This window comes from Suricata suricatta, chromosome 3 (genome assembly GCF_006229205.1).
Source record: "Suricata suricatta isolate VVHF042 chromosome 3, meerkat_22Aug2017_6uvM2_HiC, whole genome shotgun sequence".
In the NCBI taxonomy this organism is placed as follows: domain Eukaryota; kingdom Metazoa; phylum Chordata; class Mammalia; order Carnivora; family Herpestidae; genus Suricata; species Suricata suricatta.
In genome coordinates this window covers 132,890,727-132,906,466 of record NC_043702.1, presented here as the reverse complement: position 1 = coordinate 132,906,466, position 15,740 = coordinate 132,890,727, and the positions used below count along the sequence as shown (strand labels likewise).

Genomic DNA, 15,740 nt, shown 5'->3' with positions numbered 1-15,740 from the left:
GGTGGGGTGGTTATGTTTAAATGAAGTTGCTTTTACAACACCAAAGACTTAATCATCCATTTCCTACATAAAAGGTAGCTACTTTTTTGCATGGACCTCAAGCATATTGTAGTATAGAGGTGGAATTTAAGGAAAGGTATTAAGCAGGCTGTGTTGTAGCCTATGAACAAGTAATATATTGTATCATTTATCATGAATGTATCATAGATAAGCTGCTATATAACGATTGCCACTTCAGATAGCTGTGAAATTAGGTGATTAACTAGTTGTTACTTAACCTTCTAATTTCTGTATAAGTCTAATTACATGAAACAGAAGTTGGTGTTTTGATTTTTTACTTTGCTTTTCTGTTTTGAGTGTCATTGCAACGACTGTATTGTAAATGATGGAAAATAATTGCATATGTTAAAAAAATATGAAACTTTATAAAGTAAAAGAAAAATAAAAAAATAAAAAATAAAAAAAGATGTGATATATATATATATATATACAATGGAATATTAATCATCAATCAAAAATAATTAAATCTTGCCATTTGCAACAATGTGGATGGAACTGGAGTATATTATGGTAAGCAAAATTAGAGAAAGACAAGTATCATACGACTTCACTCATATGTGGAATTTTAGATACAAAACTGATGAACATAAGGGAAGGGAAGCAAAAATAATATAAAAACAAGGAGGAGACAATACATAAGAGACTCTTAAATACAGAGAATAAACTGAGGAGGGTTGCTGGAGGGATTGTGGGTGGGGGTATGGACTAAATGGACAAGGGTCATTAAGGAGGACACTTGTTGGGATAAGCCCTGGGTGTTATATGTAAGTGATGAATCACTAAAATCTATTGCTGAAATCATTATTACACTATATGCTAAATAACTTGGATGTAAATTTTAAAAGATAATAATAATAAAAGTGGCATCACATGAATAAGAAGCAAATATTCCCAATATTTTTAACTGCTTTGGCCAGAGAAATTTTTCTCTATCTAAATATTTGCAGAAATATTATGATGTATGCAGGGTATCTATATGTTAAGACTGTTTAGTTTCAGCCCATGACTCTAAGACCTTAACTAGTCCAGTTTGAAAAGTAGGAAAAGTAAATAAAAGCTATAAATAATAAAAAAAAAAAACCTCTAATCCATGGCTCATTTATTCACTCTTTTATTGGGGAAGGAGGTTCTTTGCACATTAACTCTTATGCATTTATGCATCTGAGTTACATAATATCATTTAAAATTTCATGTTATTTTGTAAATGTGCTTCAATAATTTTAACGTTTATATGTTCTGTCATCTTGACTGAATTATAAAATCACTTAGAATTGAAACTGTGTGAGTGCCTAGGCAGCTCAGTTGGTTAAGCATCTGACTTCAGCTCAGGTCATGATCTCACAGTTCGTGTTCAAGGTGCACACTGGCTCTCTGCTATCAGCACAGAGCCTACTTTGGATCATTTGCCTCTCTCCCCTCTCCCCCCTGCCCTCCCCATCCTTACTCTCTCTACCCTTCCCCTGTTCATATAAAAATAAATAAATAAACATCTGTTTGTCACAAAAACAAATAAATAACAAAAAAATTTAAAAAAGGAACTGAAACTGTGAGCAATGTTTTGAAACTCTTGCTTCCCCTCACAACCTTAACCCTTCTGGTGCCTAGCCTTCTGCATAAGCAGATCACTTAATTTTTAACAGTAATTGAAGGATTGGCAAGAGTTAGCCTACAAGAATGAAAGATGGATGGGAGAAACCCTCAGCAGGCAGATAATTGGAAGGGTTCCTGGCTTTGCCTAAAGGAAGAAATGAACTTTGGGGCTGGCATCTAGGTCTTGGGTCAGAGATACAAGATACTTCGTGTTCATTGTTTTCATTTTATTGGGCTCCATCTCAGCATGTATTTTTTCCCAACAACTCAGTTAATTATGTTTAATGACCCCGTGTTATGTGCAAGAACCTTAAAATCAATACACGGAAAAAAATTCTCTGAGGTCCTTTTGAGTATATTGAAAACTTACAAAAACCTAAAGTAAACTGCATTTATTCATTCACAAATTTGTTAATGTTAAGATCTAATTTACTTTTTTCTTATACCCTCCCATCTCTCATTTGTATTAATATTTAAAACTAAACAAAAACAAAGAATCTTAGTGATCTGAAATCAGGTGATCTGGAATATTAAAGACCCATCTCGTATGAATGAAATCAGGCACACACATGAATTTATTCTTTGTGTGTCACTAGCCATTGCCCTGATCCACCAGAGCTAAGAAGGACGCTTCCTTGGTGTTCCGGCATAGCAGTGGGAAACACATTCTATTCAATTCTAGCTCCAGTACTGCTCTGTAATTATATATCACCGATGAGGGGATAAGACTGGTCAGAAGGGGAGCCTGATAACAATGACTCCTTCATGCACTCAACTGACATTGATATGATGTTTTTATAATGAGCTACCCAAGATGGAAGTTCCAGGATACTCTGGTATTTGAAAATAATGTAAAGCTGTCCAGTTAATTAAAATGATCCTGTATACAAAATGAGGGAAAAGTATTATAATTCTCAGTTCTTACACCTTACTTCCGTGAGAATGTTCAGATGTTATACATTTTGAGTGAAGAAAATCCATCCTTAAAATTACTGAAATTAAAGTTTAAATAAAATCATAAGGTTTTGGAGCTGGAACGTATCTTACAGCTATAGGCAGATGAGATTTTGGCATCTTGTTGGGACTAGTTGAACTTCTCTGGGTTATTAAGTTGTTGCTTTTACTGGTATGTTTTAGACATTAGTGAATATTAGATTGTGACAAATTTGGGCATACTAAGATATAATTTATCCCTATTTTTAGGTACCACAACTGATGAAGAAAAAGCAGGCTCATCTTCAGTACTCACAGTTTCTGAGATATAGCAGGTTCCCTTTGTGTCTACTGAGACAGAGTAAAAGTAGTTTTTAGCAATGGTATCAGGTCAGCTGCCTTAACACGTACCATAGACCAGGTAGCTCAAACAACAGAAATTTATTTTTTCACACTTCAGAAGCTCAGAAGTCCAAGATCAGGGTGTTGGCCAAGCTTGCAGACTGCCACCTTCTTGATGGGTCCTCACAGGGAAGAGAGAGAGAGAGAGGGAGGAGGAAGGGAAGGAGAGAGAGAGAGAGAGAGAGAGAGAGAGAGAGAGAGAGAGAGAGAATGCACCCATGCATCAGCAAGTGAGCACTTGCTCTCTGGTGTCTCTTCTTTTCAAAAAAATTGTTTAATATTTATTTAGTTTTGAGAGAGAGAGAAAGAGAGAGAGAGAGAGAGATGCAGAGAATGAGGGAGACACAGAATCTGAAGCAGGCTTCATGCTCGGAGCTGTCAGCACAGAACCTGATGTAGGTATCAAACTCGTTAACCGTGAGATCATGACCTGAGCCTAAGTTGGACACTTAACCAACTGACCCACTCAGGCGCCCCTCTCTGGTGTCTCTTCTTAACAAGGGCACTAATCTCATCAGACCAGGGCCCCACCCTCATGACTTCATCTAACCCTAATTACTCCCCAAAGCCCTATCTCCAAATACCATCATATTTGGAGTTGAGGCTTTAACATATGAATTTTGGGGTCCACATTTAGCCCATAATAATTATTTAAAGGCTTCTTCCCCCTTGAAGTATTTCTGACTGTTGCCATGGTGCCAGTTTCTGGAGTGCATTATTTTTTACATTCTGCTTGTTTTTTATTTCTCAGACTTTAACAATTTGCTTTGACCTTCATTTTGTGACATACTGAGAAGAATTCTTTGGAAGTGATTATTTTCTTTTTCTGCTTGGGAAGGCATATGGAGTATTTTTACTTACTTGCCTTATGTACTGATTATATTGTATTCCTGCTTTACAGCCTGTAGTATTTTCTTTGCTAAAACTGCAGTGATGTCATAGAGGTCCTTTCTATTCAGACTGTCCTTTTCACAACTCATTCCAGAATAAATGACCAGTGCTTCCATTAGCACAAATGTTCACATGCTATTAAAAACAAAACAAAGGTGACTTATGCCTAGAAGGTTCTACTGATGTGCATACAATAAACATTGAAAAGACCATCTAGGTCTTTGAAAAAAAATGTCATTCTTGTATTCAGTTAAGACTCTGACGCCTTAACTGACGTCAAATTACTTCCGGAATGACTTTTCCAAAAAATCAGTTTGAGTCAGTATTAATTCCTGCTTTGGAAATGCCTGTCCTGTGCGGTTAACAAATGGGTATAGTGAACACACCCCAAAGATCAAAGGTGAAAGTACAAAACTCTCTTTACTTTAGTCAAATGTGATTGGAGACGGGACTTAAAGTCTGATGCCTAAAATTATGGTGCACTGATACTTAAAAGCAAGTAAAGGGCTCCAATTACCGTATAGTTCACTGGGCAGTTGAAGAAATGTGATGTGTGGGAAGAGGATCTTCTGGCTGGGCTGTCACTAGGCTGAGTGGATTATTAGGTGACCCTGTCTGTGGACTTGGATGAAAATGGACCCTTTCCCCTTCATGTGGAACTAACACTGAATAAGCCTTGTCATTACAGCATATTTATGAAGTCCTTGAGTGGTTTAACATTATTGTTTAACTTCTAAACTTTAATAATTCAGGTTGCAACTATGGAAAAAGTAATCTGTTGTGCATAACTTGAGGCAAATTGAAGTTTCCTTTCTCTCAGCTGATCTTAGTTGGAATAGCCATTGTTTTGGGGGATAGAATTCAAACTAAAAAAATATGTATATTTTTGCATAGCGATTTTTGTCCTAAACATTATTGTTTGCAGGTTATTTCTATCAGGCATATAAATTAGATTTTTAAATTTTAAAAATTGGAAAGAACTTTATGAAGAACTTATTTATGAGCAAAGCATCCATTCAGAAATAAATGTCTCATCACCCCTGACATAGTTACCAAAGCTAGGTGAATGTTAATTTAATAATATATGTGAACTGACATGTTTGACACTAGCTGTGTCTTTTTTTCCTTAAGTTTTTATTCAAATTCCAGTTAGTTAACATACAGCGTTACATCAGTTTCAGGTGTACAACAGAGTGATTCCGCACTTCTACACGACACCCAGCGCTCCCCACACATGCACTCCTTAGTCCCCATCACCTGTTTCACTTATCCCCCACCCACTCCCCTCAGGTGACCATCAGTTTGTTCTCCATAGTGAAGAGGCCGTTTCTGGTTTAACCTCACTCTCTCTTTTGTTCCCCCTTGCCTATTTGTTTTGTTTCTGCACATGTGTGAAATCATGGTACTTGTCTTTCTCTGACTTATTTCACTTAGCATAATACTCTCTAGCTCCATCCACATCATTGCAAATGGTAAGATTTCATTCTTTTTTATGGCTGAGTAATCTTCCATTGTGTGTATTTATATTATCTATATTTATCTATTATACAATATAATCAGTACATAGGCAAGTAAGTGAAAATACTGTATATATATATATATATATATATACCACATCTTTCTCATCCATTTTTCTGTTAATGGACACTTGGGCTGTTTCTATAATTTTACTATTGTAGATAATGCTGCTATAAAGGGTACATGTATCCCTTTGAATTAGTATTGTTGTGTTCTTTGGGTAAATATCTAGTAGTGCAATTGCTGGACCATAGGTAGTTCTATTTTTAACTTTTTGAGGAACTTCCATACTGTTTTCCAGAGTGGCTACACCAGTTTGCATTCCCACCAACAGTGTAGGAGGGTTCCTCTTTCTCCACATCCTCACCAACACCTGTTATTTCTTGTGTTGGTGATTTTGGCCATTCTGACAGGTGTGAGGTGATATATCATTGTAGTTTTGCTTTATATTTTCCTGACGATTAGTGATGTTAAGCATCTTTTCATGTGTCTGCTGGACATCTGTGTACATCTTTTTGGAAGAATGTCCGTTCATGTCTTCTGATCGGCTGTGTCTTTGATAAGTCAATATAGTTTGGGAGGCTGTGTTATATAGTGGTGAAGACAAAGACTCTGTAGCCAGACTCTCCATGTTTGAATCTCAGCTCTGTCATTTACTGCTGTGTGATCTCCAGCAAGTTACTGGGCCGTCTCTATAAAATAGCATGATAGTAAAAATACCTCCTTATAAAGTCATTGCAAAGATTAAATGTGTTAATATACTTAAATTAATTGCTTAAAATGTCATTACTACCTGGAAAACTCCAAATAAGCTGTGATTATTATGCATAGTAGAAAGGTGATTGGCTCCAGCTTCAGATCTCCGGAGCTTAAATCCAGGCTCCACCACCAGCTGAATTACCCTGGGCAAGTTACTTAGTATAACAGTGCCTTCATTTCTTCATCCCAAAACGGGGATAATAATTGACATGAGAACAGATTGAAACAATAGAGGTAAAACGATTAGAAATGTCCCCGGCACATAGTAAGTGCTGAGAGAATATTAGCAATGGATATAATAATCACATTAGGAAAACCAAAGTATATTCATGTCTTCTAAATACCAAGTGAAATATGATATCAAATGAAAAATGCTATATCCTGTGTCACCAGCCTTGAGAATAACTTAAGGTCGCATATTTTTAGTAGTAATGACTCCAAACATCTATCTGACTTATTATGAAAATTCTTTCCTTTTCCAGGTCCCCGTGTAATGGTAAATGCAGGAACCCAGAACTGTTACTCAGCCTCAAGGAGTTAGTTCCGATGACTCCTCTCTGCTATGGAAAGGCCATTGCCTCTCCTGTGATATAAACCCAGTGTATTGGATCAGAGAGGTTCTGATGCCAGCCCTCCCTTTCAATTTGCTCAAACCACAAAGTCCTTTTTCTCACCTTCCTAATGTACAGCTAAGGGCAGACTCCATGATCCAAGCAAGACCATCACAAGAATTAACAATATATTTCCTAAGGTCCCAGTTATTTGATTTTAAATAATGATATAACAAACAGTATAATAACAAAGATAACTAGAAAATGTCCAAATGTTTGGGATTTAAGCAACACACTCTTAATAACCTATGGACCAAAGTAGATTTTGAATAGAAGTTAGAAAATTTTTTGAATTGAGTAATAATAATGATGGTGTGGTACATTAAAACTCATGGAATGTAGCTGACGTGGTGTTTAGAGGGACATTTATGTCCTTACGCACACATATAAGGGAGAAAATAGCTGAAGTTAATTATCTAAGATTTCAGTCAAGGAATTAGAACAGGAAGCGTGCCTGGGTAGTTCAGCCACTTGAGCGTCTGACTCTTGCTTTCAGCTCAGGTCATGATTTCATGGTTTGTGAGCTTGAGCCCCGTGTCAGGCCCTGCACTGATAGCGCAGAGCCTGCTTGGGATTCTCTGTCTCCCCATCTCTCTATTCCTCCCCTGCTTGTGTTCTCTTTCTCTCTCAAAACAAATAAACTTAAAAATAATTCAAAAATAAAAAGAAATCAAAACAGGCTATCAAACTCAAAATTGAAGGTAGTAGATAATAAAAAGCACAAATGAATAACATGGTAAACAAATACTAAAAAAAATTAAAGAGCCAAAAGCTGGTAATTTGTAACAATTAATTAAACTGATAAACCTAGTAACTTAGGAATAAAGTTCCTCCCATCATTAAATAATGGGTTATTATGAGTAACTTTATGCCAATAAATTTGAAATTTAGATGAGACTGACAAATTCCTTGAAAAATACAAGTTCCTAAAATGGACTATAGAAGAAATAGAAAATTTAAATTTATTTGTTTATAAATTTCTTTGAGCTGTCAGCACAAAACCCAATGTAGGGTTTTTTTTTTTAATGTTTTATTTATTTTTGATACAGAGAGAGACAGAGCATGAGAGGGGGAGGGTCAGAGACCTGAGCTGAAGTCGGAGGCTTAACCGACTGAACCACCCAGGTGCCCCCTGAACCATGAACCATGAGTTCATGACTTGAGCCTAAGTTGGATGCTCAATTGACTGAGCCACCCAGGCACCCCTTAATGATTTAAATGTGAAAGATAGGGGCGCCTGGGTGACTCAGTCGGTTAAGCCTCCAACCTTCGCTCAGGTCAGATCTCACGTTGGTGGGTTCGAGCCCCGCGTCGGGCTCTGTGCTGACAGCTAGCTCAGAGCCTGGAGCCAGCTTCCAGTTCTGTGTCTGTGTCTGTGTCTCTCTCTGCCCCTCCCCCTCTCATGCTCTGTCTCTCTCTGTATCAAAAATAAATAAAACATTAAATAAATAAATAAATAAATAAATGTGAAAGATAGATAAAATTTCCAGGTCACACCAAACAAACATATGCTAATATCCTCAAAGATTTTAAATAAAAATAGAAATAGCACTAGTCTTCAACTTCAAAATTAGATGACATTTAAATTAGGAATTTTTTCATCAAAGGACACCATTAAATGAAATGGTATAATAGCTGTGATTTTTGCTTCAAAATAATTAAGTGGTGATGGGAGGAGTGAGGCAAGGGAGAAATATGGGAGCATAGCTCAAGCAAGATTGTTTGTGACTCTTGTTTTGAACCTGGGGTTTTATTACATACGTCTTCCACTTTTACTTATGTTTGAATTTTTCCATAAATAAAAGTTTAAAAACAAGAGACATTATTAAAGACAGAAAAGACAAACTAGGGTGAAAGAAGATATTTACAATACATAGAACCAGAAAAGGGGTCTATGTCCAAGATGTGTAAAGAATACCTACACAAGGGCCATGTGGGTGGCTCAATCGGTTGAGCATCCAACTTGAGCTCAGTCATGATCCCAAGGCTCGTGGGTTTGAGCCCCATGTTGGGCTCTCTGTATCAGCGTAGAGCCAACTTCAAATCCTCTGTCTGTCTGTCTCTCTCTCTGCCCTTCCCCTGCCTCACACTCTCTTTCTCTCAAACATAAATAAACATTTAAAAAAAGAATATCTACACATGATTAAGGAAAAGACATTCAACTCAATAGAAAAATGAACAAAAACAAGTGAGAAGGTACAAAAGAGGATTCCCAAATGGTTTAAAAAAACAAATGAAAATGATGTTAGTCTAATTAGTAATTAAAGAATTAGGGATTAAAGCCATGATTCAATACTATACATTCAATGACACAATTTGTTTATATACTTATAATATACACACAAATAATACACACACACACACACACACACACACACGTACTGGAGTCAGATGCCCTCGAGTTCAGCACTGGAAACATAATGATGTTAATCTAGAATGGTGAAGATTAAAAACATTGACAATACCAAGTGTTTGTGAGCAGGCGGTATAAACACAATTCTCACACACAGTTGGTAGGTGAGTGGTAGGTGAGAATTTTGGTACAAGTAATTCAGAAAAGAGTTTAGGAATATCTACCAAATTTGAATATGCCTCTCCCCGTAACTATCCCCATAGCTCAGTAATTCCATTCCTGGCTACGTACCCTTAAAAAATATATCTATGTATCTAGATATATCTCCAAAGAGCAAGTAAGAATTTTGGTAGTAACAAGTAATAGTATTCATAATAGCTGGAAACTGGAAATGACTGAAATGTCCACAAACAACAGAATGAATAAACAACCATATGTTATTTATATTATAGAACACCATGTAATAAAAATAATGAACTATTGCTACATTCATCAATACAGATGCATATAAAAAACACAAATACAAACTGTGTGATTTTATTTAACTAGCCTTCAAAATGAGCAAAACTGATCTAATCTGTGGGGGCAGAAGTAAGAATAGATGTCACATATAAGAATTGTTGATTAGGGCAGATGATTGTCGAGCAGCAGGATGGGCCTTTTGGGTTATGGCAATATTCTGTTTCTGGACCTGGGTAGTGATTATAGTAGTGTTTGTTTGCACTTTGTGCTATGAGCTATTGAACTGTACCCTTGGAATTTCTGGGGGTTTTGATTGTACTTCAATAAGGATGTCTATTAAAATTAAAATTAGAATGAGAGGGAATTCTGATAGATGAAAAAGTCATGTCAGTGTAGCAGAATTATGAGTGAATTTTCTAAAACTCTTGCTTTGAATTTGGTCTTTACAATAAATAAAATTTGGGTGGTAGGAAAAGTAATTTAGCATTTGTTCAAATACAAACTGGAGATGGATGCCCTTGAGTTCTGGGCCAGGACCACAATCATTTCAGCCAGAAAAATATTGCAAAGCTGGTATTAGATCAGCTTCCCAAAGAATCTTGCTCAAAAAGCTGTGAGCTTTTAATTTTGAATAATATAATTTACAGGTACACCCTCCAAATAAAACCCCACAAACCTATTGCAATATATATCCAAGTAGTTGAATAAGGTAATGAACTATAAGGCAATTAAATGTGGGGAAAAAAAACTAATAATAACTTTGGTTTTAAAAGAAATAACATCTCTTTCTTCTTCTTTATTTACAGTTGAATTTTTAAAATTGAGGTATAATTGGGGCACCTGGGTGGCTCATTCAAATGAGTGTCTGACTTTGGCTCAGGTCATGATTTCACTTTCATGGGTTTGAGCCCTGCGTCCGGCTCTGTGTTTACCACTCAGAGCCTGAAGCCTGCTTCGGATTCTATGTCTCCCTCTCTCTCTGCCTCTCCCCCACTCGCACTCTGTCTCTCTCAAAAATAAATAAACATTAAAAAGATTTTAAATTGAGGTATAATTGACATAGTTTCAGGTATACAACATAATGATTCGATATTTGTATCTACTGCAAAATGGTGACCACAATCATCTAATTAACATCCATCACCATTTATAGATGCATTTTTTTTTCTGTGTGCTGAGAACTTTTAATATTACATTACATTATTACATTGTGATGAGAACTCTAAAGCTACTCTCCTGGCAACTTTCAAATATGCAATACGGTATTATTAAAAACATTTTTTTTAACATTTATTTAATTTTGAGAGACAGAGAGAGACAGAGCATGAAAGGGGGAGGAGCAGAGAGGCACACACACACAGAATCCAGGCTCTGAGGTGTTGGCACAGAGCCCAATGCAAGGCTCAAACCCACAAACCATGAGATCATGACCTGAGCTGAAGTCAGATGCTTAACCTAATGAGCCACCCAGGCACCCCTGCAATACAGTATTATTAACTTTAGTCCCCATGCTGTTCCCTGTGGTGGGATGCAGTCCACATCTGGTTAGTAGAATAACAAAATTTTTGAGATGTGAAGTTCCTTTGATGGGAAGATTTTGGGTTGGGGAGCGGTTGGACTTTGCTCCTCATTTGGGGAAATGTTTCCTTTTTTATTGTCTTTGTTATAAATAAAGTTCTAACTTAAATTTTATAAATTATGGTATGTGTACTCCTCTCTCCCTTTTTAAACTAGCATCACAACATATAAAAATGTTTTAAACTGAGTACATGGGCTGGGTAGGAAGAAAGGGCTTTACCTCATATAAGAGGAATCCTGTCTTTACCTGAGCATGGCCACAGCAGATATCTTATCTTGTTATGCTTGGACTTGTACCAAGGATCCATGAAGGATCTATAAACCTAACACAAAGGATTATGTGTAGTTACTGTAACTTTGAAGAGGGATATTGTAATTCTCTTCCAGTATCACATTAATTTTCATCTAATTTAGAATTCCCATTTGATAACCTAAAAACCTTGAAAGTTCAAGGTAGCTCTTCCTTTACACTTGACCATGATCTTTACACAACAGAAAAGGAAACGAAACTGGATAGAAAAACAGAAAATGCAGGCTCTAGTCTTGATTTTGCTGTTTACTATTCTATAGCGATTACTTAATCTCTTTGAGCCTTAGTTTCCTCAACTCTACATAGTTAATATCCCCTACTTCAGAGTTATTACATTTTTTTGAAAAGCCTAAGATGCAGGGTAAATATAGGCTAACGTCATTACGTTAGTAGTAAATATTGTTATCTTTACTTAGATTGCATTCTAAATATAAAAGATAAAGCATATAGTACAGTGGTGATTAGTCTTGGGAAAAATACAAGGAAGTGAAGTCAGAAAGACTAAGGAATGGGAAAATGAACACATTGGTAATTATAGATTTTTTAAAAGGGCAAAATTTTGTACAAAGGTCCAATAACCTTTTAAGTCATTTTCCTATGTCACGCATTCTCACCTTGGGTGTAGTAGACATCTGTTATATTTCTACCTTGTAACCTGCCCCACTTCTAGCGACAGCAATCTCTTTTGATGGAGAACTGCTGTTGCAAACTCCATCATTTCCTGGGGGGCTGCTTAGTGACATTACTCCATTCAACTGGCTGGGGGTGGAGGGGGATGCCCAGGGATTTGCAGATGACCCCAGCCAGGAAAACCAGCAGCCTTCCTTAACGTTCACAGAGACCCTGATGGGGTAAATCTCTTTTCTCTGGAGTTCTAAGTGGGATTTTTTAAATCTTGGCACTCTTCTGTCTATATAATAAACAACTATATCTCCTCATTCTACTTTTCTTGCTGCATAGATGCTGGTGGTTGGGCACTAAGATAATCTTTTGAGGGATCTGAAACCATTTCTCCCACATCTTTATACTTTGCTTCTAAACACCACATCTGTTTACTAGATATTGTAGTTTCTAAGCAGGTAAGAACATGTATTAAAGATTTAAAAAAAACAGGTAACCTTAAGTAAAAGAAAATCTCACACACTTTCACTATTTTTAAAAAACGTTTATTTTGAGAGAGAGAGAATGGGCAAGCGCATGCAACGGACAGGCAGAGAGAGATAGAGAGAGAGAGAGAGAGAGAGAGAGAGAGAGAGAGAGAATCCTAAGCAGGCTCTGGAATGTTAGCGAAGAGACCCTAGGAGTCCAGTCCACAAACCATGAGATCCTGACCTGAGATCAAGAGTTGGTCGCTTAACCAACTAAGCCACCCAGGTGCCGCATTTTCACTATTTTTTATACCAAGCCTATTTAGTCAACAGTAGAATCTCTAGGTACCTAAAATACTTGTTATCATGAAATAGTTAATTAGCATTTAAAATTTCCAAATTGTTTTAACTTTTCTTTTGTTTGAACTAGGATTTGAACATTGGAGCAAAGTGGGGTTTTTTTTGTTTTTTTTTTGAAGGATCACGAACTGAAAGTTGAAAGTTTCCAACCAAGCACAGAAAACACATTTTACTTATTTTTTTTCTCTCCATAATATTTTATTGTCAAATTGTTTTCCATACAACACCCAGTGCTCTTCCCCTTAAGTGCCCTCCACCATCACCACCACCTCTTTTCCCCCTCCCCCTTCCCCCTCAACCCTCAGTTCATTCTCAGCATTCAATAGTCTCTCAAGTTTTTTTTTTTTTTTTTTTTATCATGAAGCACATAGCCTGGGCCTGTGGCTTTTTTTTTTTTTTTTTGTCTGTGGCATTTTAAAGAGGCATTTAATCTCTTTTTGAAATAGTTATTTCCTTGTGAACAATAGAATTTAGAAATTAATTCAAAATCTCTTCATGTGCTTTACAAATATCAGATGAGGTTCTAGTAATTAAATCATGGGGCAGAAGTAATGGCTTAAAGTTATCCTTGCACATGAGAATCCATAAGGGAGCCGTGACAAGCACATATTTATGTTAGTTTTGCAACCTCTGCTTTTTCCTTATCTTTATCTGTTTTGACTTGGTGGAAAACAAAAGGAGACCACCCTTTGGTGTGCCAATACCTAATAGAATATTGAAAATTTCTAAGAGCAAATAAACGCTTTAATATATTTACTTAAATACATTTATTAAAAATATCTAGCACTGTTTACAACTAACATTCTTAGCTTTGTCCTATATGCCTTTGTTTGTTCTCAAGTACAATAAAAGGCTGAGAGATAGTATCATCCTCTCTAGGTAAAAATAAGTATATTTTACTTCAACTCAAATATGAAAGGATTAAAAGACTGTCACCAACATCCCATAACTTTCTTCTCCTAAAGTGGAGATGCCAAAGGATGAGGAGTTAAGAGACTTGTAGCCATGCGTGATCTCCCATCTCGTCAAATAAATGAACAATATAAATGATCCACCTATCCCCTAAGCAAGCTCAGCATTTTGACAAGTCCGGAAGACCTCACTTCTGACAACCAGACCATTATCCTTAAAGTCCTCCTGGAGGGAACACTGACCCCAATCTTAGTAACCTAACATTTCCTTACTTCATTATTCATTATTTCCTATCCACACTATCCCTCTCAAACAGAAATACTGGATCCAAAACCGGGTATGGGTTTTTGTGTCTGTTTCAGTTGGGTTGGGTATTTTTCCCCCGTGGGGAGGGGGCATATATTTATTATTCTCACTTTACTATTAAGATCTGGAAAAGTTTAAAAAAATCTGTCTCATGGAGCATCCACTTTGCCTGGGGACCCCAAAGGTTTAAAAACCATCGACTCGGGCCGTCCACTTTTACAGCTCCTTTCCCGGGTCTTCGCTTGTCGTATCAGCACTGAGTAAGTGCCCAGGTTCTGATCGGGGACTAAAACTCATGATCTTCTGGCTCAGGTTCTGTGAACTGAGTCATTCTGGCAAGGAGAATATTCCGTGACTCAGCAGGCCCCAAAAGGAGGATGTCAGATCCAGATAATTTCTAGTCTTTTAAAGGCAAGATCGAGAACATAAACAACACAGTGGAAGAATTTCGCAGTGGGTCTTCGTACCCAGGGGAAAAATGTCATTCCATTCCCAGCCCTTTCACTTCCTTCTCTGCCCCAGTTAAACGGCGGGTTACACTTTAATTTAGAGGCAGGAAATTGCTCCAAAAAATTCATTTTGATGCTGCGACCAGGCCCTTTATTCTCAGAGGACCGTGTCAATTCCCTGGACACTCCCGGGACTTCTCCTAGGAAAGGGTTCCAGGCAGCCCCGCGCAGCAGGGGGCATTCCGGGGCCGGCTGCGGGAGCCAGGAGCCTGCGGGCAGCTCCCACCTTCAGGTCCCTCCGGTTTTGGCCCCAGAGTGCGGCCGGCTGGACTCAAGGACCAACACCTGGTGGTGCGGAGATCCGCGCGGTAGCGGCCCAGGTTGGCGCGGGGCCCAAGGGCCGATTCCGAGTGACCTCACCCACCTAACGTCGCCCCTTTAAGGCTCCCGCCGTCGCCCCTTTCCCCAGCCTGAGTCTTCCGGGGACGCAGAGCCGGGAGACCCCAGCTCCGAACTCCGACGGGGGGATGGCTCTCCTTAGCCTCCCCTTCCCTCCCGGCATGCACCGCCCGCCGCCCCTCCCTCTCCCCGTCTTTTCCTCCCCCTCCTTTTCCCCTCCCCTGCTCCCCCCTCCCACACTCCCTACCTCCCCGCCCACCTCTCGCACGCCTCGCTCCCCTCGAGGCCCCTCCCCCACGATCGCGCGCCTCGGGCCCGAGCGCGAGATGCCGCCGCCCCCGCCGCCGGGACTCGCCCGGGCGGACGCTCAGTACTCGGAGCGCGGAGGGCGGGGGAACAGCTACGGGGGCCGCGGGAGCTGTTGGGAGGAGGCCGGGGTTGGGCTTTCTCCTCCGCCAGACCCCACCCCATCCCGCCGACCCCACCCCCTGCTCCTTCCTCCTCGGGGGCGCGCACTCGGGCCCGCGCTCGGAAGTCGGGGGTCGGCGCCGAGTGCGGGTTGTGTCCCGGGTGGGTGAGGGAGGCGCGGAGGCGGCGCGCGGGGCAGTGGTCGGCGAGCCGCGCGGTCCTCGCCCCGGCGCCCACAGGCCCGTCTCTCCTGTACGAGCGCCGCCACCGCCCGCCCCGCGAGTCCGGCTCCTGGGCCCCGAGGCTCAGCCGGCGGAGCGGCCTCCTGGGGACGCCGCTGGGCGAGAGGAA

The 15,740-nt window shown here is 39.2% G+C and overlaps 1 protein-coding gene across 1 annotated transcript in view; it reads left to right on the top strand.

Moving 5' to 3' along the window:
- The window catches only part of LAMC1 (laminin subunit gamma 1), a 175,939-nt gene that overhangs the window by 37,696 nt on the left and 122,503 nt on the right, over positions 1-15,740 (top strand). The window contains exons 2-3 of the mRNA XM_029933360.1: positions 14,744-14,992; positions 15,267-15,730. Of these exons, the coding sequence (XP_029789220.1) occupies positions 14,744-14,992; positions 15,267-15,730 (713 nt within the window). The remainder of the gene's footprint in view (positions 1-14,743; positions 14,993-15,266; positions 15,731-15,740) is intronic.